Here is a 21,565-nt window from a genome sequence, read left to right as displayed (position 1 = left end):
TGTTCCCGTCTTGCCAAATGTCCTTGCAGTGCTGGGCTCCCCCCAGAGCTGTCATGGTGCTACAAGCTCCAGTGGAGAGGATGGGTGTATCTCATCCTGATGCTCAAGACGAGGCTTGGAGCAAGGGCAAGGGTCAGGGTGTGATGGGGAGGGGAAACACTTGAGGAGTCTTTTCTGTCTCTGGAGATCTCAGAGACATGGACACCGTTCCACTTGGTGGTTTATCCTCACCCCTTGTGAGATTTTGAGGACTTTTGAGTGGTAGGCAGCTGTGAGAGTTTGGCAGGCAGGAGATGTGCACTACCTGGTCCCCTAGGCAGTGCCAAATGGAGGCTGTGGTTTTGGGTTGGTGCAAAGTCTGAAGCATTGGAGTCAAGGGAGTTCTAACCAAAGCAGGCCCTCAAGCGTCTGTGCTCAGCACTCTAACAGAACGAGGAAGGGCTCAAGCAGAAAATGTCTGGAACAAGACCAGAAGACAGACACTCTCCTAAACAAGGGAGATACACGGCCTGGGAGAAGAAAACAGACATGTAAATGGAGACGGAGGGGGCCAACAAAAGGTTGGGTTTCTCTGGATCTCATTTGTCTTCCTTATGGTGCAACTGTCTAAACACTGGGGGTCTGTGGTGTGCCATAACATGCTGGGGCCATTCATCATGGGCTGTGCTGGCAGCTGGGACAAGTCTGTGATGAGCAGAAGCTTCCAGCTATCCAGAGGGGCTCTGCCTCATTTACCACTAGTTTTGAGGCTGCAGCCTTTCCTTTGCTGCATGCAGGCAAAGGTAGGGAGAGAACAGATTCTTTCAGCAGGGCATTAACCTCTGCAAATATGACCCTGAGGTGCTTTTCTACGAGGGCTCTGGCTGGGCTTCAGGAGGGTCATTGCTCTCTCTTTTTACAGAACTTCTTCAGTGCACTCTGGTCTGGATCTTGCCCCTCATTGATGGTGTCTGGTTGCATTCACACAAAAGCCTTCTGGGTCAGTACTTTCCAGTCTGAACAACCCTAATCTGCTCAGCATTTCTTCTTCACTCCTCAAAGCTGCTCTCCTGTTCTGGGCAGCATGTGTGAGTGTGGAGGGCAAGTAGTTCTGCAGGGACTTGTTATAAATCTGCTACAATGGGCTTTTTTTCAGAGCCAGGAGACTGAGTCTTGGAACAGCCCTGGTGAGAAGAGTCTGCAGCTCCTTGCCACACTTCCATGGGCCATTGGGGACAGCACGGGTGAAGAGTTGAACATCAAAATTCCAAAGTGAGCCTTTTTCTCAGCTGCTTACAAAAGGAGCTGGAGGAAAACACAGTGGTTGTGTTTTTGAGGGCTTTCTCTCTGGAGCACAGGGGTTGCACTGCCCCAGAGTAGCATCATACTTCCCAATTTTCCTGTGGGATACCCCTGTCCAAAGATTTCCAGGCAGAGAATGATCAGGGACAGGAAAAAGATATCAAAGAGGGTCAAGCTGAAGTCTACTGTGGCAAATCTGCCAAAATTGCACAGGAGAAGCTGGGGAAGTGTCTGAAACATGTAAGATTTACCAGGCTGGTATTCCTAACAGGGCACATCAGCAAGGAGTGGAAAGTCCCTGGCTGGCTCTTCTGTGATAAGGCAGGCTGGCTCCATGCCCTGCCAAGGAAGGACTTGCTTGTGCATCCTTTCTTACTGGAAACAGAGGGAAGAGTCATCAGGATAGCAGTCAGCAGGAGGGGAACAGAAAAGACATCCAACTCCAAACACAGTCCTAGTGTTAGCCAGACCCCTAAACTGTTGTAAAGGAACTGGCAGAAACTGGCAGCATTGAAGCCTAATGAGGCTCTGAGCTCCCCTCCATTCTCACAGCGCTACCACAGTCCCCTCAAAGTGTAGTGACCCCATGGAATCCCTGAAGGTCTTTTAAACCCTCCTTCTCCTTCAGGGAGGCTGACCCAGGAGCCCTGTCAAATTTGACTAGAAATCTCCTCCTTAAAGCCCACTGCAGCACTGCTGGGGCCAACCCAGAGGCTTTTGTTCCATGTCCATCCCTGAAATGCTCAGGTTGAAGTTTAAAGCCCATAGCAGTACTCTTTCCACACTCTCTGCAGACAATCCACTGAACTCTCAGCACAGAGCACTGATGAGGCACAGCCATGGGCTGGAAAAACCCACCAGAGGTGGGTGCACCTGGTTCTGACATAAACCACACCTGGGGAAGCTCCTGTACTGGTGATTCCAGTGTGCTGGGAGGAGTGGCAGGGAAGGATAACTCTGGTTTCCACTGTGTCTTCTGCTTTCTCCTACGTACCTAGTGGTGGTCTCAGCTGGAGAGAGAGACAGAGTGATAGAGCCTCTGTCCTGACCCAGCAGTGCTGCTCTTGGACTGTTTCCTCCATGCTTTGCACTGCAAAATTTCACCCAATACCTTTTACATCCATTTATTCTTGTAAAAAATGTATATTGCCACTCTTCTGAATCATCAGAGAGTGTAACTAACCTGCTCTCATCTTTCTTTTTGGTGTCCTATGACCGGCCTCACAGGTCCTGGGGTGGATGCCTCTTAGTTGCTGCCTTTTCCAAACACCCTGCTTGATGAGTCACCCGCCAGGAGGCTGGGATGAGGAGTACCAGCAGAGGCTCTTCCCTGCCCCTCACCCCCAGGAGGGCTTCACCTACCCAGCATTTCTTACATCCTGAGGAAGTGGCTTTAGGTGGAGGAGTCGTGAGCACTGTCCGGGAGGGAGTGTGCTGGTCCTTTGACCTCCTGTCCTACAGGAACAAGAGCTCTCCTGGCATCTTGCCCTGCCCTAGCAATGCTTAACCCAATGTCCCTGACTCCCTGAAAAATCCTGGCCAGCAGAAAAAGACAGCCACCCACTGGGAAGAAGGAAAGCACCGCTGAGCCTCTTCTTGTTTTTGTTCAGGCAGGCAAAGTCCAAGGCTAGCTGTCACATGGAGACATTCCGGGCTGTGGGTGTGTGCCAGTACATCCTGGATACCCACAGAAACAGGCAGCAGAGATAAAAGAGCTGGAGAGGACTTTGCCTGAAGGTATCCAGGGCAGGCAGGAGTCCGGTCACAATGCATAGGTAGGGCTGTCTTTAGTCCTGGACCACATCTGGTGCTGACTGTGGACTGAAAAATGCTAATGGGTCACTCCAACACATTTTAAGCATTTTGTGGTTTGGTTGTTGTTAGTGGGTTTTGGTTGGGTTTTTTTGTTTGTTTTGCATTTGGTTTTTTTTATATTTAAATGTTTTCTGTGGACAGGGGTGCTTGGGGTGAACATGATAAGCCTCAGAGGTTGGCACAAAATAAGAGGCTGCTCTGAGAGATGCCTGTCCTCCATCTAAATTTCTTGCAGCTGCTGCTGCTGCAACCCAAACACCATTTCTGAAGGGGCAAGGGATTTTCTGGGAAGATACCCCTAGTCACCAGCGTGTCCCAGGGCGGAGGAGCCAAGCCAGCAGAGGAGATTGCTACCGCCTATATTAGAGAGTTTATCAGGCAGACGTGGTTGCTGCTCTGAGCACAGGAGCACCTTGGTTATGGGGGAATGACACTGTAGAGCTCTGCTCTGCAGTGACAACAGGCTCATCCTTCTACTGGGACCCTGCCATGGTCTTCTGTATGTCACTCTCTGTCCCTCTCCACCTTCCCCATGTAATGGAGCAACAGATCAGCTCTTCCACTCATTGCCTACCTGGTGTGTTTAGATCCTGTAAGGGCTTCAGGATCTACTGTAGGTCTGAGTCTCTGAACAGCACCTGCAGGAGTAACAGTTCCTGTGTGGCTTGGACAGGCACACGTGGCTGGCATGTCCCTGGGGTCTGGGAGCTGATGCTCCTTTTGCTGTGCAGAAACTGAAGCCATGGTGCCTACACTGGCCATGACAAATGCTTCAGTGCTCTCTTTCCTTCTCTGCTGCCCTAAAATCCCACAAAGACACTGCTACAATCCTCCAGGACAGGAGAGCCATGCTTTGGTCTTGTAATATTTGTCTTTGCTGGAAACGCCGTCTCAAGGAACTGTGATGTGCTGGGATGGGTCTATAAGCCTTTCTCTCCTTAACTCCCTTCTCTCACAAACACAGAACAAAGAGAACTATCTCCCAAACTTCCCTCAACACCAGCAGTGGTTGCAGGTAGGCAGTGGGAGCTTAGCACAGGCGACATAGAATCATAGAATCATAGAATAGATTGGGTTGGAAAAGACCTCCAAGATCATCAAGTCCAACCCCTGATCCAACTCCAATTACTATATCATGGCACTAAGGGCCACGTCCAATCTCTTTTTAAAAACCTCTAGGGATGGTGAATCCACCACCTCTCTGGGTAGGCCGTTCCAATGCCTGATAACCCTCTCTGTAAAGAATTTCTTCCTAACATCTAACCTAAACCTCCCCTGGCAGAGCTTGAGCCCATGTCCCCTTGTCCTATTGTTGGTTGCCTGGGAGAAGAGACCAACCCCCACCTGGCTATAACCTCCCTTCAGGTAGTTGAAGAGAGTGATGAGGTCGCCTCTAAGCCTTCTCTTCTCCGCCGCTTATGGTAGAAGAGCTTGCACAGAACACAGCAAGCATGGGAGGAAGCCAAAATCTCCATCCTGGTGGGTCTCTGCTACTCTCTTTTAAGGTCGCATGCTGGTACATGTAAGGCAGGGTCAGTTCAGAGCTGATATCACATCAGTGCTTTAGACACATTCACTGGGTTCACCCCTCCTGGCACAACAAAAATACACCCCACCCTCCTGGCACACTTGGAGGTTGTCACAAGGCTGTGCACGGCCCATTGTACCTGTCTGAGGACACTGAAAGCCACCTGGTCTGCAGCCAGAGATGGGGCAAGGTTGGCCTGCACAGCCTGCCCCAACTGCACGCCAGTGAATATTTCCCAGCTACTTAAGGATGTTTTCCAGTGAGCTTCAAGCCATGCACAGCTAATATTTCACTCCAGCGTCATTTACCTCTGTAGTAAAATAAGCTTCTGATTATGCAGCAGTAGATTGAAGGGCTTTCAGTATCTTTATTGGGTACAAGATACAGAAACTCAGCCTGGTAACTGTCTTCAAGGAAAAAGAAGTGAAGATAAATCTAAATGATCAAGGAAGAACTTGTTGCCTTGTTCCCATTTTTACAGCCTGCTCAGGTTTAGAGGTTACACAGTCCTGGGTACATTTGTGTAAATGCTCAGAGTGGTAGGATGCAGGTTCATATCCTTGCAGGGACGCTTGCAACCCCCATGTCTCAGTCTTGCCCTCTTTCTTCTTGCACTGGCAATGCTAATTTCTCTTTTCCTGCTGATGGATTGTGTGGCTGGAGAGGTACTTGGTCACCCCCGGCACCAGCCTTGAGCAGAGGGGGGCAATGGGGTTACATTGTCTCCTTGCTACTTTTGGCAAAGCTGAGGAACACTGCAGAGATGTGAGACATCCAAAATTCAGATCCTAGAGATAACAAGAAGCTGGGCTTCCCTTGGTGTGTCAGGAGCAAGACTCAATACCCAGGAGGGCAACACTCCCTTCTTGCACCTCATGGGGTTTCTGCTGCCCATCACGCCAACCACTAGCCCTTTGTCTTTTTTCTTTTTTTCTTTTGCTTTGCTTACTTTCTGGATCCTAGCTGTGCTTTGAGGAAGGGTATAGGGATTATTATAACAGGGGAATTGCAGTAGTGGTCACCATGGGCTGTGCTGGAGCCTGTGGAAAGGGAACTTGCACTTCCCTTCGCAGCCGATGTCCCAGCAAAGGTGTCAGATCCTTTCTGCTTCTTTTCTTCGAAGAAAGATAAAAACAAAAGAACTTTCCTTCTGGAAGAAATGAAACCATGACTTTTCAGGCATTAGTACACTTCCTCTGGGCTCCAGATCCCAGTTCTGACTCTTTCATAGGTTTCCAGCCCTGCAGAGCAGGCAGCACTACAGAGGTGAAGAAGGTCTGTAGATCACCTGTCAAGCCTTCACTGTGGATCCTCAGGCCACAGCTTTAGGAACTGCCATTTTTAAAGGATTGTGGTGCAAAAAGGCAGAGAAAGAGGTTACTGTCTGCAAAACTAGGCCCTGGACCAGAGCCAAGTTCCTATGCTCATGCAGCAAGAATAAGCAAACACCCAAAATCCCACAGGAAGTGGAGGCCGCTAACCCACTGCAGGATCGGAACCATCAACACTGACTTCTTCCTCTTTCCCCACCCCTCTCTGAGGCTTTGGTTTCTGCTGGGTTCCCCTCCTGTCAGACCACAATAGGCTGCCACCCTTGCAATGGTGCCACAGAAATGCTACCGTGCTTCTTTCAATTTATCCTCCCAATGGCCCCCTGAACTCAGTAGTTCTCTTTAGCCAGGCCATAGGCAGGAGTCTGAATTTCTCAACGGTCCCAGTGCCCTGGAGACATAGTGGTGCCCACTGCAGGGCATCAGAGCTGCAGAGGTGACAGCAGCTCAAGCAAAATGTCTCCTTGTGCTGAAACACTGTGAGCGTCATTTCTGGCAGGTTTTGGCCCAGATCAGGTAGCCTAATCCCGTGGGCAGACAGCATACCCAACCAGAAAGCAGTCCTTGGCAGAGCCAATTTCCAAGGGTGGATGTAGCTGGAGGGTGCCTACTCCTTTCTTTACAGACCTGGGTGTTGGTTTCTGCAAGGTGCTTCTGCTGGGGCTCTCCGTGTGCCATGGTGGGTTGTTGCCTTTACTCCTGTGAAGAGCAAGGCCAGATGGGTCTGGAGAGGCTCATCCCTCAACTCTGCAAACAGCAAAAGCATTTCCCCAGCTCCTTCAGCAACCTCACTTGCTCGTGCCTCTCATCTATCACCTACTGGAGGATCTGAACCAGCACGAAGGGAATGCCCAGCCCCACAGTCCCCAGCAGCCCCAGTAAAGCCCCTTTGACTCTGCCACCATGCATGTGGCCAAGACGTGGGGAAAGGCCACTGGGAAAGAGGTGCAAGTCCTTACTCAGAGTAGCCCATTGCATCTCTACCAGAATTTCAGAAGCATTGGCAGCTTCAGGCTTAGAGGACATTTTCACCCGGCAGCACTAGCTGAGGGATAGGGATGGTGTCACTCTGCTGCAGGCAGGAGAGGACACGGTTCCTAGTTTGCTCCGGAGTCCCTGGTTTGCTGGTTATCTTGGGAGCGCTCAGCACTGACAGAGTCCAGCCTCCAGGGATCTGAGACAGGGCCTAAAATAAGGCTGCAGGGTGGGAGGGTGGCTGCTGCCCGTGGCAGCCTGTCATCGGCTAGAGATGCCATGCAGAGGCAGGAAGTGTTTGATGAAAACCACCCCAGAACCTTGGGCTTACAGAGAAGGGCCAAAACAGCACACATCAAAGCAAGGATCTGACATCCTCAGGCAAGGGGACTTGTCCATCCCTTGGTGTCCTCAGGACAAAACTGGGGGTCAAATCCCCCTGGATCAGTAAGTCTCAACTTCAGGAGTGAAGTATCCGCATCTGTGCTTAACTTCTTGGCTGCCTTCAGAGGCTCTGAGATTGGCAAATGGATAAGAAGCCTCAAGCAACAGGGGTGCACCAGAGCCCACACCATCCATGTTGTCACTGCTTCTGCCCTAATTCCATACCCCCAGGCTTCAGCACGTACCAACACAGGGAGCCCAGCTGGAAAAGGCCAGAAGGGCTTTCTACCTGCTTGGGTTGTGGATTAGTGGCTGTCACGATGGTTCACTGGCTTGCAGCCCTGAGCCACAAGCTGCAAACTGGCTCCTGACAACTCCCTCAGTTTCTGTTCCCCAGTCACTCTTTTCCTTTAAACTTCTAGATTTTTCTCTCTGACTATAAACAGCCCTGTGAGGGACTCTCCAGCCCTCACAGAAGAAGAGGCAATAATCCCCACCTGAAGGAAGTGGCCAGGATACCTGAAGAACTGTTCTCACCAAAGTCTAAATGATAGCAAACTGTGTGACTGGGCAGGAAACCGAGGCAGTTTCCTGCTGCCAGGAGCAGGGCTCTGGAATGCTTTGTGGATGGAAGGCAGCCGCTGCCATTAGTTAATTAGTGTTTAGCTGGGAGCTGCCATTGGGAACCTCACCAATGGGGCTCCCTGGTGCTCCTGTCTGAGCACTGCTGAGCTCTGGGGCCACAAACTTGCCACAAAAGCATGCAGCATGCTGTGAACGGCCAGGAGTCCTGTTGGGGGTCTCCAAGGAGTGCTTCAAGTGGGATGATTTACTTCTCATTCTGCAGCTCTGTGCTGGAGACAGCTGCCATCACCTCTGGCCACCCAGAGATCTTCATTTCAGAAACAAATCCTCCTCTTAAGAGGTTATGTTCATCCCCCAGGTGAAGGCACCTCCATGGTGGACTGGGGTCTGCAGGAAGACCTGCATACAGTGCCTTTACCCTTGGCTGGTGTTAGGAGCTGCTGATCCTGCAGCAGCTGGGGTTCTACCCTCCCAGAAATTCCCTCCTCCACACAGGACAGACATAGCTGAGATGACACACTTTTCTCTTGACATTGTCTAATTGGCTTGATTTGTCCATATTAAACATTTACCATCCACAGTTGGCTCCTTCATTAGCTATGACACATGATGTTTAACCGCACAGTAATATTGCAGCACTGCCAGGGCCAGCAGCAAACGCTCAGGAAACTTCTGCACGAGGTTAATACAGAGACCATGGGAAAATCTGGATCTGAATTCAAACAAACATAAACAAGCCTGGAAATATATCTGAGCTGGCAGATCTTAGACAAATGTACACATCCATATGCACAGCCTTCATCCCTGCCTCCTTTATTTACACCCAGCGTAATGTCTTGCCTGTGGACCTGTGGGCTTGCAAGGAGGAATGAGCACGCCTTTGGTTCGCAAACCACAGCATAATTGATTCCCACCAAAGCTTCTGGGCTTCACTCTGTGGCTGTGGAAATTCAAGGTGCTACCCAGGGTTAACCAGATGCCTCTCCTGAAAGCTCGGGGTGCTCTGTCCCACCAGCACAGGGAAAGGGAATGGTCTTCCAGGACCAGGGAGAAACTAGGCAGGCAGGAAAGGAAAACAATAAAAAACGACAGAAAAAGCAAGATGAAGAGCATGCCAGGGTCCCTACCACTGCTAGCCCCACTCCGAAGCAGCCTCAGGTCCTTCACTCCCAGGGCTTTGCCCTGAGGGTTTTCTCAGCCTCCTTGCACAGTGATGGACCTAATTCCTCCAAAGGCTGTTCCGAAGGCAATGTTTGCCATCTAGTGGGAAAATAGAGTCTGCGTATCTTATTTGCCTGCAGAAGGATGGGGGCTCGGGGTTGTTTTGGCAGTAGCTGGGGGCCACACTCCCCCTCACCCATAGCTAGGCAGCGACTCCCAGCCCCAGTGGGGAGTTGCGGAGAGGAGGGAAACTGTGAGAAGTGGTGCTGGCTTAGCTTCCTGCAGGCAGGTCACCAGTCTCTTTGCTGCCAGCCACAGATGCCTTCCTGAGAGCGGATCCCTAGCCCAACCCCTTGAAGTGGTCCTTGGCTGAGCTGGTGCCCAGCATAAGTGGGGAGTGCTCTGGAGTAGGGGGAAAAGCACCATGTTCTGGATAAATGGTGCCTTTCAGGTTAGCAAGCCCTGGGGATTGCCCCAGGTTGGCATCCTCCCAGGCGTCACTATTTTCCAGGTTAGCATCCTCCCAGGAATCAGTGCCTTCCAGGTTGGCACTGGCAATCAGCACCTTCCAAGTCAGCATCCTCTCTGGCATCAGTGCCTTCCAGATAAGCATCTCCCTGAGTACTTGCGCTTTCCAGGTCAGCATACTTCTCCTGGGAATCAGTGCCTTCAAGGTCTGCAGATCCTTCTGGAGATCAGTCACCATCCCAGGAAGGGATCCCAGGTGTAGACACGGACCTGGTACTTTTGGCATCTTACCCCCTCCAGATCTATCAGCACAGAGGTGGCTATGCTAGTGCCCAGCACGCATGTGGAGCTCAGCTGCTGCCACATCTAGTGGATCTTCCAGTGCGGAAAAGAGGCTGGGAGTTGCCTGTATGCTGGGAAGGCTTGTGTGTTATAAACCTGCAAAGCCACGTAAGACTCCCAGAGGCACATTTGACTCTGGCCCATCATTTTCAGGATGCAGAGAAAGGCCCAGCCATACAATGCTATGTCTACCCAGTGCCTGCTTCATGCAATCCTGGAAACCTGGGGAGCACCTGAGTGACCCAGCTGATTGAGAAGCTCCTGTGTAGGAGTGGGCTATGCAGTCCATAACCTCTATTTGCTTGTTCTGCCCATGCAGACAAAGCAGCTGATGTGGCAGTGGATGAAGAGGACCACAAAGTGAGGCTGGTGGGAGGAGAGCAGGGAGAGAGGCTCCCTGTTCCTCCAAAGGGAAGCTCCCCAAGCATATCCTAATCTGGTGTAGACCCTGAGGCTCTGGAGACAACTGGAGGAGAAGGCTTCTACTTTGGGGAAGGGAGGAGATCATCTCCTCAGAGCAAGTGACACAGAAACATCACGGGTGTACGGCCCTCATGTTGCACAGCAGAAATGTGTGCACGAGAAACATGCAGAGGGCACTGCTGCAAAAAGCAGTGTGACTGCATGTGTCCCCTAGTGCCACCACACTTCACAGCAGGCACACAAAACACTGGGAACTCTTGATTGGACAACAGGACTGTTTCTCATGCAAAGAAAAAGAGGAAAAAAAAAAAAAGCTGGCAGGAAAGTCATGAGCTCCATGAGCTCATCCAAAGAGCTGCTGTTGCTGCTCTGAGAAGGGAGCAGCCACTTCCTGACAGCATCACGAGCAGCAGTGCTTGGGCAAAGTTGAGCTGTTGTCTTTAGACTCCCAACATCTCTGTGGGCACGTGCTTGGCATTTGCTGTCTGTGAAAGACCAAAATCATCCTAGAGGCAAGGAAGGGGCCAGCCCCAGGAAGAAAAGAAACAACCCACTCCTGCAGGGAGAAACCAAAAATACAGCAGCAAGAGATGTCTCACGCCTCTCACCTCTCCACATGTGTTTGGGTGACAGCACATCTGGCCCAGCAGGTGATGTCTCCCCCTTCTCTCTTTCAGGACACAGTTGATAATGGGCAAGAAATTTTCAGGCCTGTGGCAGCTAGATAGGAAGGTAGATGAAGAAGAGGGAGTATGGGGGATCTCAGGGATTTCTAGAGCATTTGGACCCTCTAACAAGTTCCCAGGCAGAGGTATCCCACATGCAGATGAGATGAAAGCTGTGATCAGGGTGAATGTTCCTCACTGCATTCTTAAAGCCTTTGCGTTTGGATTCACTGTATCCCTGGGCAGGGTCCGTGCTGTTCCCACTCTCCCAGTGTCTGGGCAATATAAGATGGAAGTGGCTCCTGAGAGGGATGCAATCCCTCTGGAGATGCCCTGTGCTCTCCTCAATACTCTCAGGACCTACACTGATTAGAATTTAGGCTCTGTCAGCTGTGATACCACTTCCACAGGGTCTGGATGCACGGGTCACACCCAAGGCTTGTTCCCAAACACCAACCTTGCTCTGCCTGTGGGCCTCTCACCCATCTTCACAAATCAGGCCCTGCACGGTGAGCATCTTTGATGCTTAGGATGGTAATTGGGTGTCCAAGCTGCTTATCCATACATCCGTCTATACATCTGCACGTCTCCTTCCCTCTGTACATGCATCCTTCCCTCCCTGCTGAACCACTGTGTATGTACCGTGTGCTTTCTACGTCACCTCGTGACACACATCTATATATCTACACATACACATACACACATACATATACATACACATATACATGTGTGTATATATATATATATACACATATATATGTTTCATGGCCCTATGTCTGCCACGATCTGCCAAAGCTGCTTTTACTTCTTTCCGTGGTTCAGTATTTGGCAGAGAAGGAAGCAGAAGCAGCCATGAGAGGTAAGTTGAGACTGTTTTGCTTCACAGTCCTGTGCAACTCGCCTCCTCCCCTGCACAATGCAGGCTGAACCTGGCAGGAGGGCAGGGAGAGGAGGAGGCTAGTCCTGAGGGCCAGCTCAGAAATTTGGGAGAGTTGGTGGCAGTCAAACAACCCAGGCACCAGTGCACAACCGCCCACAACCAGTGCCCTGCTGCAAAGGCTCTTGCCAAGGTTATAACATTCCCAAATGAGCCCCTGCCTGAGACATGGATGGGGCCATCCTGTGCAGGATAGAGACACAGAGACAGACCTGTCTGCTTCTCAGTGCTGGGGACATTCCCATGTGGCATTGCCTGATGGAATTTTTTTACACCCAATAGTTTCCAGGCCATGTTCTCCCGCACTCTTCTCCTGCTGGTCTTGGGCTGGTCCCAGTTCCCATGCCAGGGAGCTGGATCCACCCCTGCTCCCTCTGGATGCAGATCATAGGCTGCTTTGACCTGGCAAAGCCTCAGCATCCCCAGGCCTGGCTTGTACCAGCTCCCCCAGTGATCTTGGCACAGCATTCAGCCTGGGGAGGATGGGATACAGCAGCAAGGCAAGTTTGGATGTGCTCTGCCTACTTGGGGCAGAGTCCATCCAGGCAGGGCTCCAGCCTGCAGCAGGAAGCCTCCTGCTCATCCAGTGGCTGCATGAGCCACCAGAGAGCCCAAGCCTTGGAGGAAGTGTCCTGGCCCACAGTGGGACAGGGAGGTGCCGGCACTGGGGCTGCTCTCATTGTCCCTTCCTGTTTTTCTTCCACCGCTTGAAGGCAAAGTTGATTTTGGCATCTGGATCCCTCTCCTTTATTCCAGATTGCCTGCTCCCTGGTTCAGTGGAAAGCCCTGTCTGCCCATGTCCAGAGCCAGTGCATCCTTCCCTTGGGCAACTGGGAGTGCATCTTTATTCCCTAAAGCACAGAATATGCTGCTTCCTTCAGGTCCCCAAGGCCTGTGTGTCACATTCACAAGCTGCTGGGGCACGGACCTGAGCCATGAGACATCCCAAAGACAGTCGCAGTGCAGGCATACAGGAGTCTGCAGTGGCATGCAGACCTCATGCCTGCTCTTGGTATCTCCAGCTGCCAAAAGGGTGGCAGGTCCTGACTCTAAAGCTTCTATCAGAGAGGAAAGTGGTCACCCTCCAGGGTCATGGGCAGCAGGATGTAGTGTTGAGGACCAGATGTGCATCTCCTGCCCTCAAGCTGCCGCGGTCACCAGAAGTGGGTGTCACCACCACCTGGCCAGGCAAGCCCCAGCTAAGGAAGGGGACAGAGGGCTTGGCACGTGGGGAGAGTAGATCTTTGAATCCCCTCTGCCTGTCATTTCTCATTTACCCACCTGAGCTTGTCTGCACAACGCAGGTACATGTTTCCTTGCAGACATGTGAGGCTCTGGTGGTCCCTGCTTCCCCTTGCCAGCAGCAACTTCCTGGAGCTAGTATGTAGGCAGGATACAGAGGCCAGAGCTGCTGTCTCACACCCTCTCCCATTTTCTGGCTGCTGTGCTGCTACATCTCGAGCAGGCGTCAGTCTCTAAACCAGCACCAGATGCCGGAAACTACCGAACTGTTTGCAAACACTGGAGCCACAGCTATGGGATGCACATCACCTGTGTTCCACAGCATCTCTGGACAACCACAGCCCTCCACAGCGGCAGAGGAGTGGGATCTGCTGGTGATAGGATTTCAGGTGGTAAAGGCCTCCCATGCCACGCTGGGGACTGAGAACAGACAAGGGTGATCGTGACACGTCAGAATGTGTGGTGCCTGGGTCGGATGACAAGGAGCTGAATCCAGCAGATGACGGCAACGTGACACAGCTCACCTGGGAGAGGGGATGTGGCTGCTGAGCCCAAAAGTCCAGGCAGGATCTGGCTCCTTATACCTCCCCAGCTTGGTGACTTACCATATTTACACTGTGGAGAGCCCTGCTCCGGTCCAAGGAGTGCCACCCCAACTAGCACATGATAGATAGCAGGCTGACCCCTATCTCTTCCAGCCTGAGTAACCATGCTCACAAGGGACAGTGAGGGCCTGGGACCCCACAAAGCCAAGCATGGATAGCCCTCATGACCCCACACCCCGGGCACCCAGTGCGGGCACACAAGATGTGCAAAGGCACATCCTGCCCCAGTGCCCTCCAACCCAGTCCTCACAAGTATCCTTTTGGGGGGTGCCCCCATTCCAGGCTCTCTCTGCATCCCTGGTTCACAGGCAGGACCTCAGGATCCAACTGGGAGGGACCCACCCTGCACTGGCTTTGCTCCCTGTGCTCCATGTGTCGCTGCTGTCTGAATTTCCATCCAGCTCCATCTGGATCTTGTTGGGCTGCTGGCACTGAGCACAGGGGTCGGGTGGTGCCAACACATGGAAGCCATTAGAGGGGCTGCGTCGATGTGCAGCAAGGGGGCCACATGCAGAGCGAGGAGGGCTGTGCAGAGGGACCTGTCCCTGCTGCGGGGCTGGCGAAGGCAGGGGAGACATCCCACACAGCTGCCTGCATTGTCTTCTGGCACTTAGCAAGGGCTGGTCTGGGTAAGGGTCTCTCTCAGCCCCTCCAGGCATCTTGGGAGGGTGCTGACTGGCTTGGGGACCAGCCCTGCTGGATGTGCACCTCCTGCAAGGACCGTTCTGAGCTGGCATCTCACCTAGTGCTACTCACCTCTCCCCTGGCCCAGCATCATCTGCAAGGTCTTGTCTAGGCAGTGCCAATGGCATATCCCCTTTACTGGGGACATTGGCGTAACTCCTTTATTGGCATCACTGCTCCATCCAGCCACAGCATGGGGGAGAGGGGCAGAGGGAAGGGGTGGGGGCAGTTCTCTTCCGCCTGCTGGCGGCTGGTGGGCGATGGCGGGCAAGGCTCAGCACCCCCTGCTCACTGATGCCCGGCACCCCCGGGAGCCTACACCCATGATCCCCCTCAACACTTGGCAGTGAAGTGGGGCTGGCTCAGTGTCTTATCCCCATTTGTTTAGCAGCGCTCAGAGGTGGAGCTGGCCTGTCACCCTGAGCCTGAAGTGACTCCAGCCAGCTCCTGGTGGGCTTGCGCAGTCCAATGGTCCTGGGAGCCAGAATCTCTCTCCTTAGGATCCATCCTGCAGCCCAAGGGTGTTGGGGGCTCTGGCAGTGTCCACAGCTGTGGGTGACCCAGGAGGTGTGGGATCCCTGGGGGCCAGCAGTGGCATCAAGTCCCACATGTGGGCAAGCAGGTGCAGGGAGCAGGGATCAGCCAGGGCTCACTACAGGATCTGGGCTTCTGCCAAGAGAGAGGACAGGGTGTCAAGGGGGCACTGACCTGCTCCCCGCTTCCCACTCCCTGCCTCTCATTGGCCCCATTACCCACCCTGCACCATGACTCACTTGGTAGTGCCTTCAAGTGGGTGGCAGCAACCAAGAAGTTGGGTTTGGTCTTGTCCTTGCCATGTTTCCTCATCCGGAGCCTGGGGAAAAGAGCAGTAGTGGCTGAAGACCCCAAGCAGCTCCCCGGAGCATTGGGATTGCCCACAACCCCAGTGATCCTGCTCTGTGTTCTCATCCATCTGTGCCCAGCTCAGCTTAACCTCTCTGTCGGGTCATCTCCAGGGCTACAGCAGAAGCTGGTCATGAGATAGAGGAGGACTGAGCTGGGAACAGGGACTGACAGCAGAGGGACAGCACGGTAAGGAGAGTGGGCAATGCCCAGTGTAGAACTCTCAAGAAGCAAAAACATATGAAGGGGTGTCTGCGCTGACTCTGGAGCATGAGAGCCCCCAGCAAGGCTGGAGCCTTTGGTGGGGTGTTAGTAGTAGCAGCATCTTTGGGGAATACAGAGAAAGGTCCCATGGATCTGGGCCCATTGGAAAGACCCCAGGCAGACTGGGCAGCACTGAGTGTGCTGGGAATAGGTTTGGATGTGACAGGGGATTGCAAGGGGAGCATAAACCACCCTATGGAGCATCAAGTCTGTCTTGGCAGGGACCCTAGAGCAGGGCTCAGGGGACACAGGACACTCCATGCTGAGGGTTCAGGTGCAAGAATGGCATGGAGACAGCAATTATACAGACCCTTCACTCTCAAAACCCAACTTACCAGATAAGGATGGTGATGACGAGAACAGCAGCCAGAACGAAGAAGGCAAAGATCCCAAGGGACACCAGGACAGCCATCTTCTCCAAGGGGTCACTGCGGTCTAGAACAGAGAGACTGTCACAGCCAAGGGATGCCACAGTCCCTAGCATCTGCGGGACCCTATTGCAAGGTCCTGGACACCCCACCAGCCCAACCACACAAGGGCATGGAGCAAGAGACCCTTCCCCTTGCACTAAATCACACATCTGCCCACCCTGGCACTCCTGACTGCCACCCCATCTCTACTCACTGATGGGCTCAGGGTTGGGAGCCTGGGAGGGCTCCTCAGCCAGGCTCTCCAGTCTGGTCTCTGTAGTGGTTTCTTCACTTGCTGTGGTGGCCAGGTCTGGAAGGACAGAGGGGATGGAAACATTCACCCAAAAGTATGCACAGAACTGCAGGGACCCACAGAGAGGAGCAAAGAAGGTACCTTTATGCCCCAGAGATCCCACGAGCCCCAGGGTGCCCTCAAGGTGCTAGTGGTGCTCTGGGAACCCCACTCTGCCCCAAGTCTGCAGGGGACAATCCCCAAACGGCAGCAGTACATCTGCTATGCACAGCAGCACATCTGCTATGGGCTGGGAGATGTTTTGTCCTCCTGCAGTGCTGTCTCCCAGCTTTAAGTGGTCCAGGAGCTGAGACTTGCTCTGATTGGTATTTGGAGGAATGGGTGCCATGGAGAAGTGACTGGAAAGAGGCAGCTCAGGGTGCTGGAGGGACTTCAGGGAGGGATGGTGCAACATGGTAGGGCTGCTGGGGGATGCAGCCTGTCCCCCTCTCACCTCTGACTGGTGTTGCCCGGGCCTCTGCACTCCACTCGCTCCAATTCCCCGCATCCAGGAAATCCTTGGCACTGACTTGGACCACGTGTTCCAGCCCGGCGAAGGCATCTGTGATAACCTCTGACAGGTTCACTGTCTCTATCTGTGCCAGCAGAGGGGAGGTGTGGGGCAGGCAGGGGCATCCCCCACTGCCCTCTCCAGCCCCATCCACATCCTGCTCCTATGCTAGCTTTGCCTTTCCTTCCACAGCGCTTACCACAGACCAGGAACGGTGGATGACGGGTCGGTACTGGAGCCGAAACCTTAGCTGGAAGTGGGGTTCTTTGGGCCAGGAGGAGGGGTACTTCCAGCTCACGTGGAGCCGCCGCGGGGCCAGGGGAATGGGCTCCACCACCAAGCCCTCTGGAGGATCCGGCTTAACTGTGAGAGAGAGGACAGAAAGCCCCTGTCACACTGCACTGCCATGCAGGGAGAGGTTGGATTCCCCTCTGTCACCCCAATGTAACAGCCCAGGGGATGGATGAACACTGGGACAGACAGAGGGATGGATGGGGACTCACTGATGGCCTGCATGGTGACATCAAGGAGGCGGTAGCTGAAGCCCAGGGGGTTCACCTCAGTGATGTTCATCCGGTAGGAGCTCCAGAACTCTGACCTGTGGACGGTGCAGGTGCCAGGGCGGGATGGATCCTGCAGGCACAGCCCCACGTGCCCATTCTTGTTCCTGTAGGTGGGGAGGCAGGGTGGTGACACATAGTTTCCCAACACTGCCAAGGAGGTGCCACGGGAGACCTCCACGCCAAGACTCTAGTGGAGGAGGCAGCCCCTCCGGCTCAGTTGCACTCACCCTTCCAGAGTCCACCATGTCCCTCTGAGCACAACAGAAGGGACCCCCATCCCAGCTCCAGTCCCCCTGGCAAGGTCCCTTCATGGGGCAAGCCCTTCTCCCAAACCCCCAGCCTTAGGTAGATGGCTCCCCAACGGGGACCCCCAGCCCTTGCTTTGGGGTCTCTGCTGAAGGCTGCAGCAGAGCCTTTGGGATGGGGCCCAGTCCCAAGGGAGCAGGAGCAGGGTGGGAGTCAATCCTACCTCCGCTTCTCTTCACCTGTCAGCGATTTCTTCCTGCCATGGAGACAGATGAAAAAGCAGGTGATGAGGATGAGGGGGCAGCATGAAGCCAACCCCATTGTGACCCAGAGGAGAGACAGGGGTCTCCACACTGCAGAATAGCCCCTTACTCCCACATCTATGCAGATGTGACAGCAAGGGAGACAGAACTAAAACTATACCCAGGTCTGTTAGTGAGCAGCCTGGCAGCAGGAGGTGGGGGTCCCAGGGAAAAGAGACTGTGGAGTCCAAGAGGGTCTTCCCCAGAGGACTCCCTTCCCTGCCTGGAGTTTCATCACACAGCAGCAAAGATACAGAGATGCTGCTAAAAGCAGCTTCACACTCTCCCTAGAGCCCCCCAAAACCCTTACTTCTCACTACCCCCTCCCTGCAGAGCCCCTTATGCTCCACGCAGCCCCCTCAGCACCAAGCCCCTGGCTCTTGCAGCTTTCAGCAAGGCTGTACTTTATGAGCTCTGTTGGACTTCAAAGCCACTCGCTAATTTGGCTCGCAGGGATAATTAGAAGCAGCGATGCTGTCAGGGCTCCTTTCATTCCAAAGCATGCCGGAGCATAGCGGCTTGCAGATGACCTGCTTCTCTTTTACAGTCCCTCTGGTGCTGGTAGAGCTGTCAGTAGGGCGGGAGCCTGCCTGTGCCAGCCCCGCAGTGATGCTTAGGTCCTCCCAGGTAGCAATTAAATGCTTGGAGCTTAGCTCACCCCAAAACATGACCTGCTCAGGGGTGCAGCATGGTCCTCGAGGTAGGAGGTGAACCCAGGGTGTGGGTGGGATGGCCAGCTGGATTTGGTGTTCAACCTTGGCTGGGACCCAGAGCTCACCCCATAACCCCCCCAGTCCATTCCCTGTGGGGATACATCACCTGTATGTGGTGATGTATCTGGTGGGGAGGAAGGTCTCCACACTGGAGGTCCAGGAGCAAGAGAAATTCTCGTAGTCAGATGCTCTGCAGGACACAAACGGGACTCCTGGCAGGTCTGAGGTCCAGGGGAAAGTGATAGTTAGTGAGGGCGCCCCATCCCACAGCACATCCAGCACACAGAGATGCCAAAGACCCCTTTTGGCAAGCCCTTGGCGGGGGTGCAGGCATCACTGACCCATCCCAGTGGGGTGACACCCACGCAATAGCCCAGCCTGCAGACACGCTACTCACGCCCCAGATGCAGGGACACGGCGTGCAGGAGGCCACCGTCCTCGCCATGGCAGCTGTATGTTCCCATGGAGGCCAAGCTGGCACTTGGCAGCACCAGGGCTCCCTGCTGGATGGCTGAGCCCTCTGGCAGTGCCGCAGCACCTGCCCGTCTCCATTGCACTGGAGACCTGGAGAGGAGAGACCGGGCAGGCTGCATTAGAGGACAGGAATGGCAGGTCATCCCAGGCCCACCCTGTAAACCATTCCATTGGATAAATCCTCCAGTGTACATGGAAAAGACCTACCCAGTAGGGGCACCAGCGCACGACAGGGTCACATCTGAGCCCAGCTGTCCATACTGCACACCTGGAGGGACACATATCCCCACATGAGTGTTAGCGCTCCATGACACCCCATGCCAGGGCTGGGAGTGGAGGTGGACAGGTTGTGGCTGTATCCCACAGTGGGTACTGGCTGTGGGGTCTTGCTTCACACAGGTACCACAGTGGAGGACTAGTAGGGACTGGTCCCAGCTGGGGTTGGGTAACGAGCAGATGCAAGGGGGCACTGGCCAGAGGATGCCCATCACCACAGGGCTGCGTTCCATGAGTGCCCTAGTTCTGGTAGGTCTGTTCCTGTCTGGGGGGAATGGGGTGCCCTCAGGGTCCTCATGCCTGGGATGGGGGGGGGGCTATGTGGGGGGCTCAGTGGGGGGCTCACCTTCCTCTCCCCAACCCCCGGGGATGGCGAGGGAGGCTGATGCCAGGGCTGCTGCAAGGAACACCATCACCCTGCCCAGGCCTGGGATGGAACTGCGCATCTGGGGAGGCAGAGCAGAAAGAAAGAGGGTGTTATCCCCTGCAGTAGGGCAACTGGTAGGGTCCACATCACAGAGCCTTCCTGCAGGACCATAGACCCTGCATCTCCTTCTTGTCTCATTCCATCCTGCTGGGGACAGCATAAGGACCAAATCCCAGCACACCAGCTGTGACATTTGGCAGGGTCTGTGCCACAGTCACAGCTGGTTCCTGGCTGCTGGCAGTCCCTGTGTCTGGAGGGGATATGCAAAGGGCAAACATTGACCAGGAGCCTGGGGTTGTGTGGGTTGGCGGGATTAAGGGTTCTTTGCCATTGCAATCCTGTGTTGGAAGCCTTGGCTGGCTCCCAGTCCCAGGGTGGTCCAGAGACCCATGAAAGTGCAGCTGGAGTGGGAAGGGACCAAAGAGAAATTCTGGCCTGCATTTTCATGGAAGGAGACAGCAGTTAGATCTAAACAGGTTCACACAGCCATGGAGAGCAGGACTGCGAAAACTCAGGCTGTACCAAGTCCTACATCACTGCCCATGCCTGCACCCACTGTGAGGCTGGTCCATGTAGATCTATGTAGATCTGGTCCATGAGGCTGGTTCCATGTAGATCTACGGCCCCTTTGGACTATTTGTGGCTGAATGGCCCTGAAATCCCTTCCTTGCACTCAGAGATCATCAGTGGCTCTGGGGTGAGAAGTGCAGGGGATGTGGAGTCAGGGATGTGCACCCAACTCTTCATGGGTCAACCCCTGCCCCAGATTGGAGTCTCCCTACCAGCATCACCCTTTCCATCCCAGCCTATACATATAAACATACATATCCCAACCTGCACATATCAGTCAGCATCACCCTGGCCAACACAGTCAGCACTACCCTGTCCTACCCTACCAGCATCACCCTGCCCACTGCAGCCAGCATTGTTTTACGTCATCCACCCCAGCCAGCATCATCCTGTCTGCATCAGCCAGCATTACCCTGCATCTAGTCTCATCTACATAGTACTGCACATCTCAGTCAGTGTCACCCTGTCCATCCCAGACAGCATCACCCTGTCCATCCCAAACAAGCCACATCACCCTGTCTGTGCCAGCCAGCATTACACCAGGGCATCCATCCTGGCCAGCATCACACTGTCCCTATCAGCACCATCACACTGTCTGTATCAGTCAGAAATTAAGAATTTCTCTCTAGAAGACCCTTCTGCCCACCCCTCATGAAGGGACAGGCCTGTTATTTACACTCACACTGTTGGGCTCTGCTCTCAAGTGTAAGCAGACAGGGGCTGCAGGCACAGGAGGCAGTGAGCTCCCTGTCAGCCCCAAGTGCAGGCATAAATCTGTGTCCCCCAGGGTTCAACAGCTGAGAGACTGGAGGGATGGATGCTCCAGCCCAGCAAAGGCACCCCAAAGCAGCTGCTGGTTCCCCTCCTGTGGTCGGGTGCCCATGGCCACAGACCAAACCGCCTGGCGAAGGAAACGAGAGCTACAAGGCAATCTGCTGCAAGGGGGAAGGCATGTGGCACCCCACATCAACCCTGTCCTGAACATGCCAGGCAGCCTCAAACACAAGCCCAAAATGTAAATAATTTCATGAGACTGTCATAAGCTTTTCCTACCAAACCACCAGTAGAAATGTTCCCAAGAAACATCAGTTAAAAGGTCTCTGCCAAAACTATGCTGGTAAGTAACTGGGAACATTTGGCCTGAAAGTAAAATATTTTGGCGATGGAAAAAAAAAAAGAAAAAAGAGAAGACAGAAATGAGTGGATTTT

At 53.7% G+C, this 21,565-nt stretch overlaps 1 protein-coding gene across 2 annotated transcripts in view; it reads right to left on the bottom strand.

The window, feature by feature from the left end:
* Nucleotides 1-14,533: 14,533 nt before the first annotated feature.
* Nucleotides 14,534-21,565, bottom strand: part of IL11RA (interleukin 11 receptor subunit alpha) — a 23,472-nt gene continuing 16,440 nt past the window's right edge. For both annotated transcript variants that reach the window (XM_027665429.1, XM_027665431.1), the window contains exons 2-13: nucleotides 19,706-19,805; nucleotides 19,291-19,351; nucleotides 19,007-19,173; nucleotides 18,716-18,830; nucleotides 17,818-17,850; nucleotides 17,289-17,452; nucleotides 16,985-17,148; nucleotides 16,729-16,870; nucleotides 16,197-16,292; nucleotides 15,908-16,007; nucleotides 15,200-15,279; nucleotides 14,534-15,095 (exon numbers count right to left, since the gene is read on the bottom strand). In XM_027665429.1, the coding sequence (XP_027521230.1) occupies nucleotides 15,079-15,095; nucleotides 15,200-15,279; nucleotides 15,908-16,007; nucleotides 16,197-16,292; nucleotides 16,729-16,870; nucleotides 16,985-17,148; nucleotides 17,289-17,452; nucleotides 17,818-17,850; nucleotides 18,716-18,830; nucleotides 19,007-19,173; nucleotides 19,291-19,351; nucleotides 19,706-19,805 (1,239 nt within the window). In that variant the 3' untranslated portion in view covers nucleotides 14,534-15,078. The remainder of the gene's footprint in view (nucleotides 15,096-15,199; nucleotides 15,280-15,907; nucleotides 16,008-16,196; nucleotides 16,293-16,728; nucleotides 16,871-16,984; nucleotides 17,149-17,288; nucleotides 17,453-17,817; nucleotides 17,851-18,715; nucleotides 18,831-19,006; nucleotides 19,174-19,290; nucleotides 19,352-19,705; nucleotides 19,806-21,565) is intronic.

The sequence above is a fragment of the Corapipo altera genome, unplaced genomic scaffold, assembly GCF_003945725.1.
Source record: "Corapipo altera isolate COAL_440 unplaced genomic scaffold, ASM394572v1 61045, whole genome shotgun sequence".
In the NCBI taxonomy this organism is placed as follows: domain Eukaryota; kingdom Metazoa; phylum Chordata; class Aves; order Passeriformes; family Pipridae; genus Corapipo; species Corapipo altera.
Note: the sequence above shows the minus strand (reverse complement) of the source record. Positions and strands in the feature narration are given on the sequence as shown.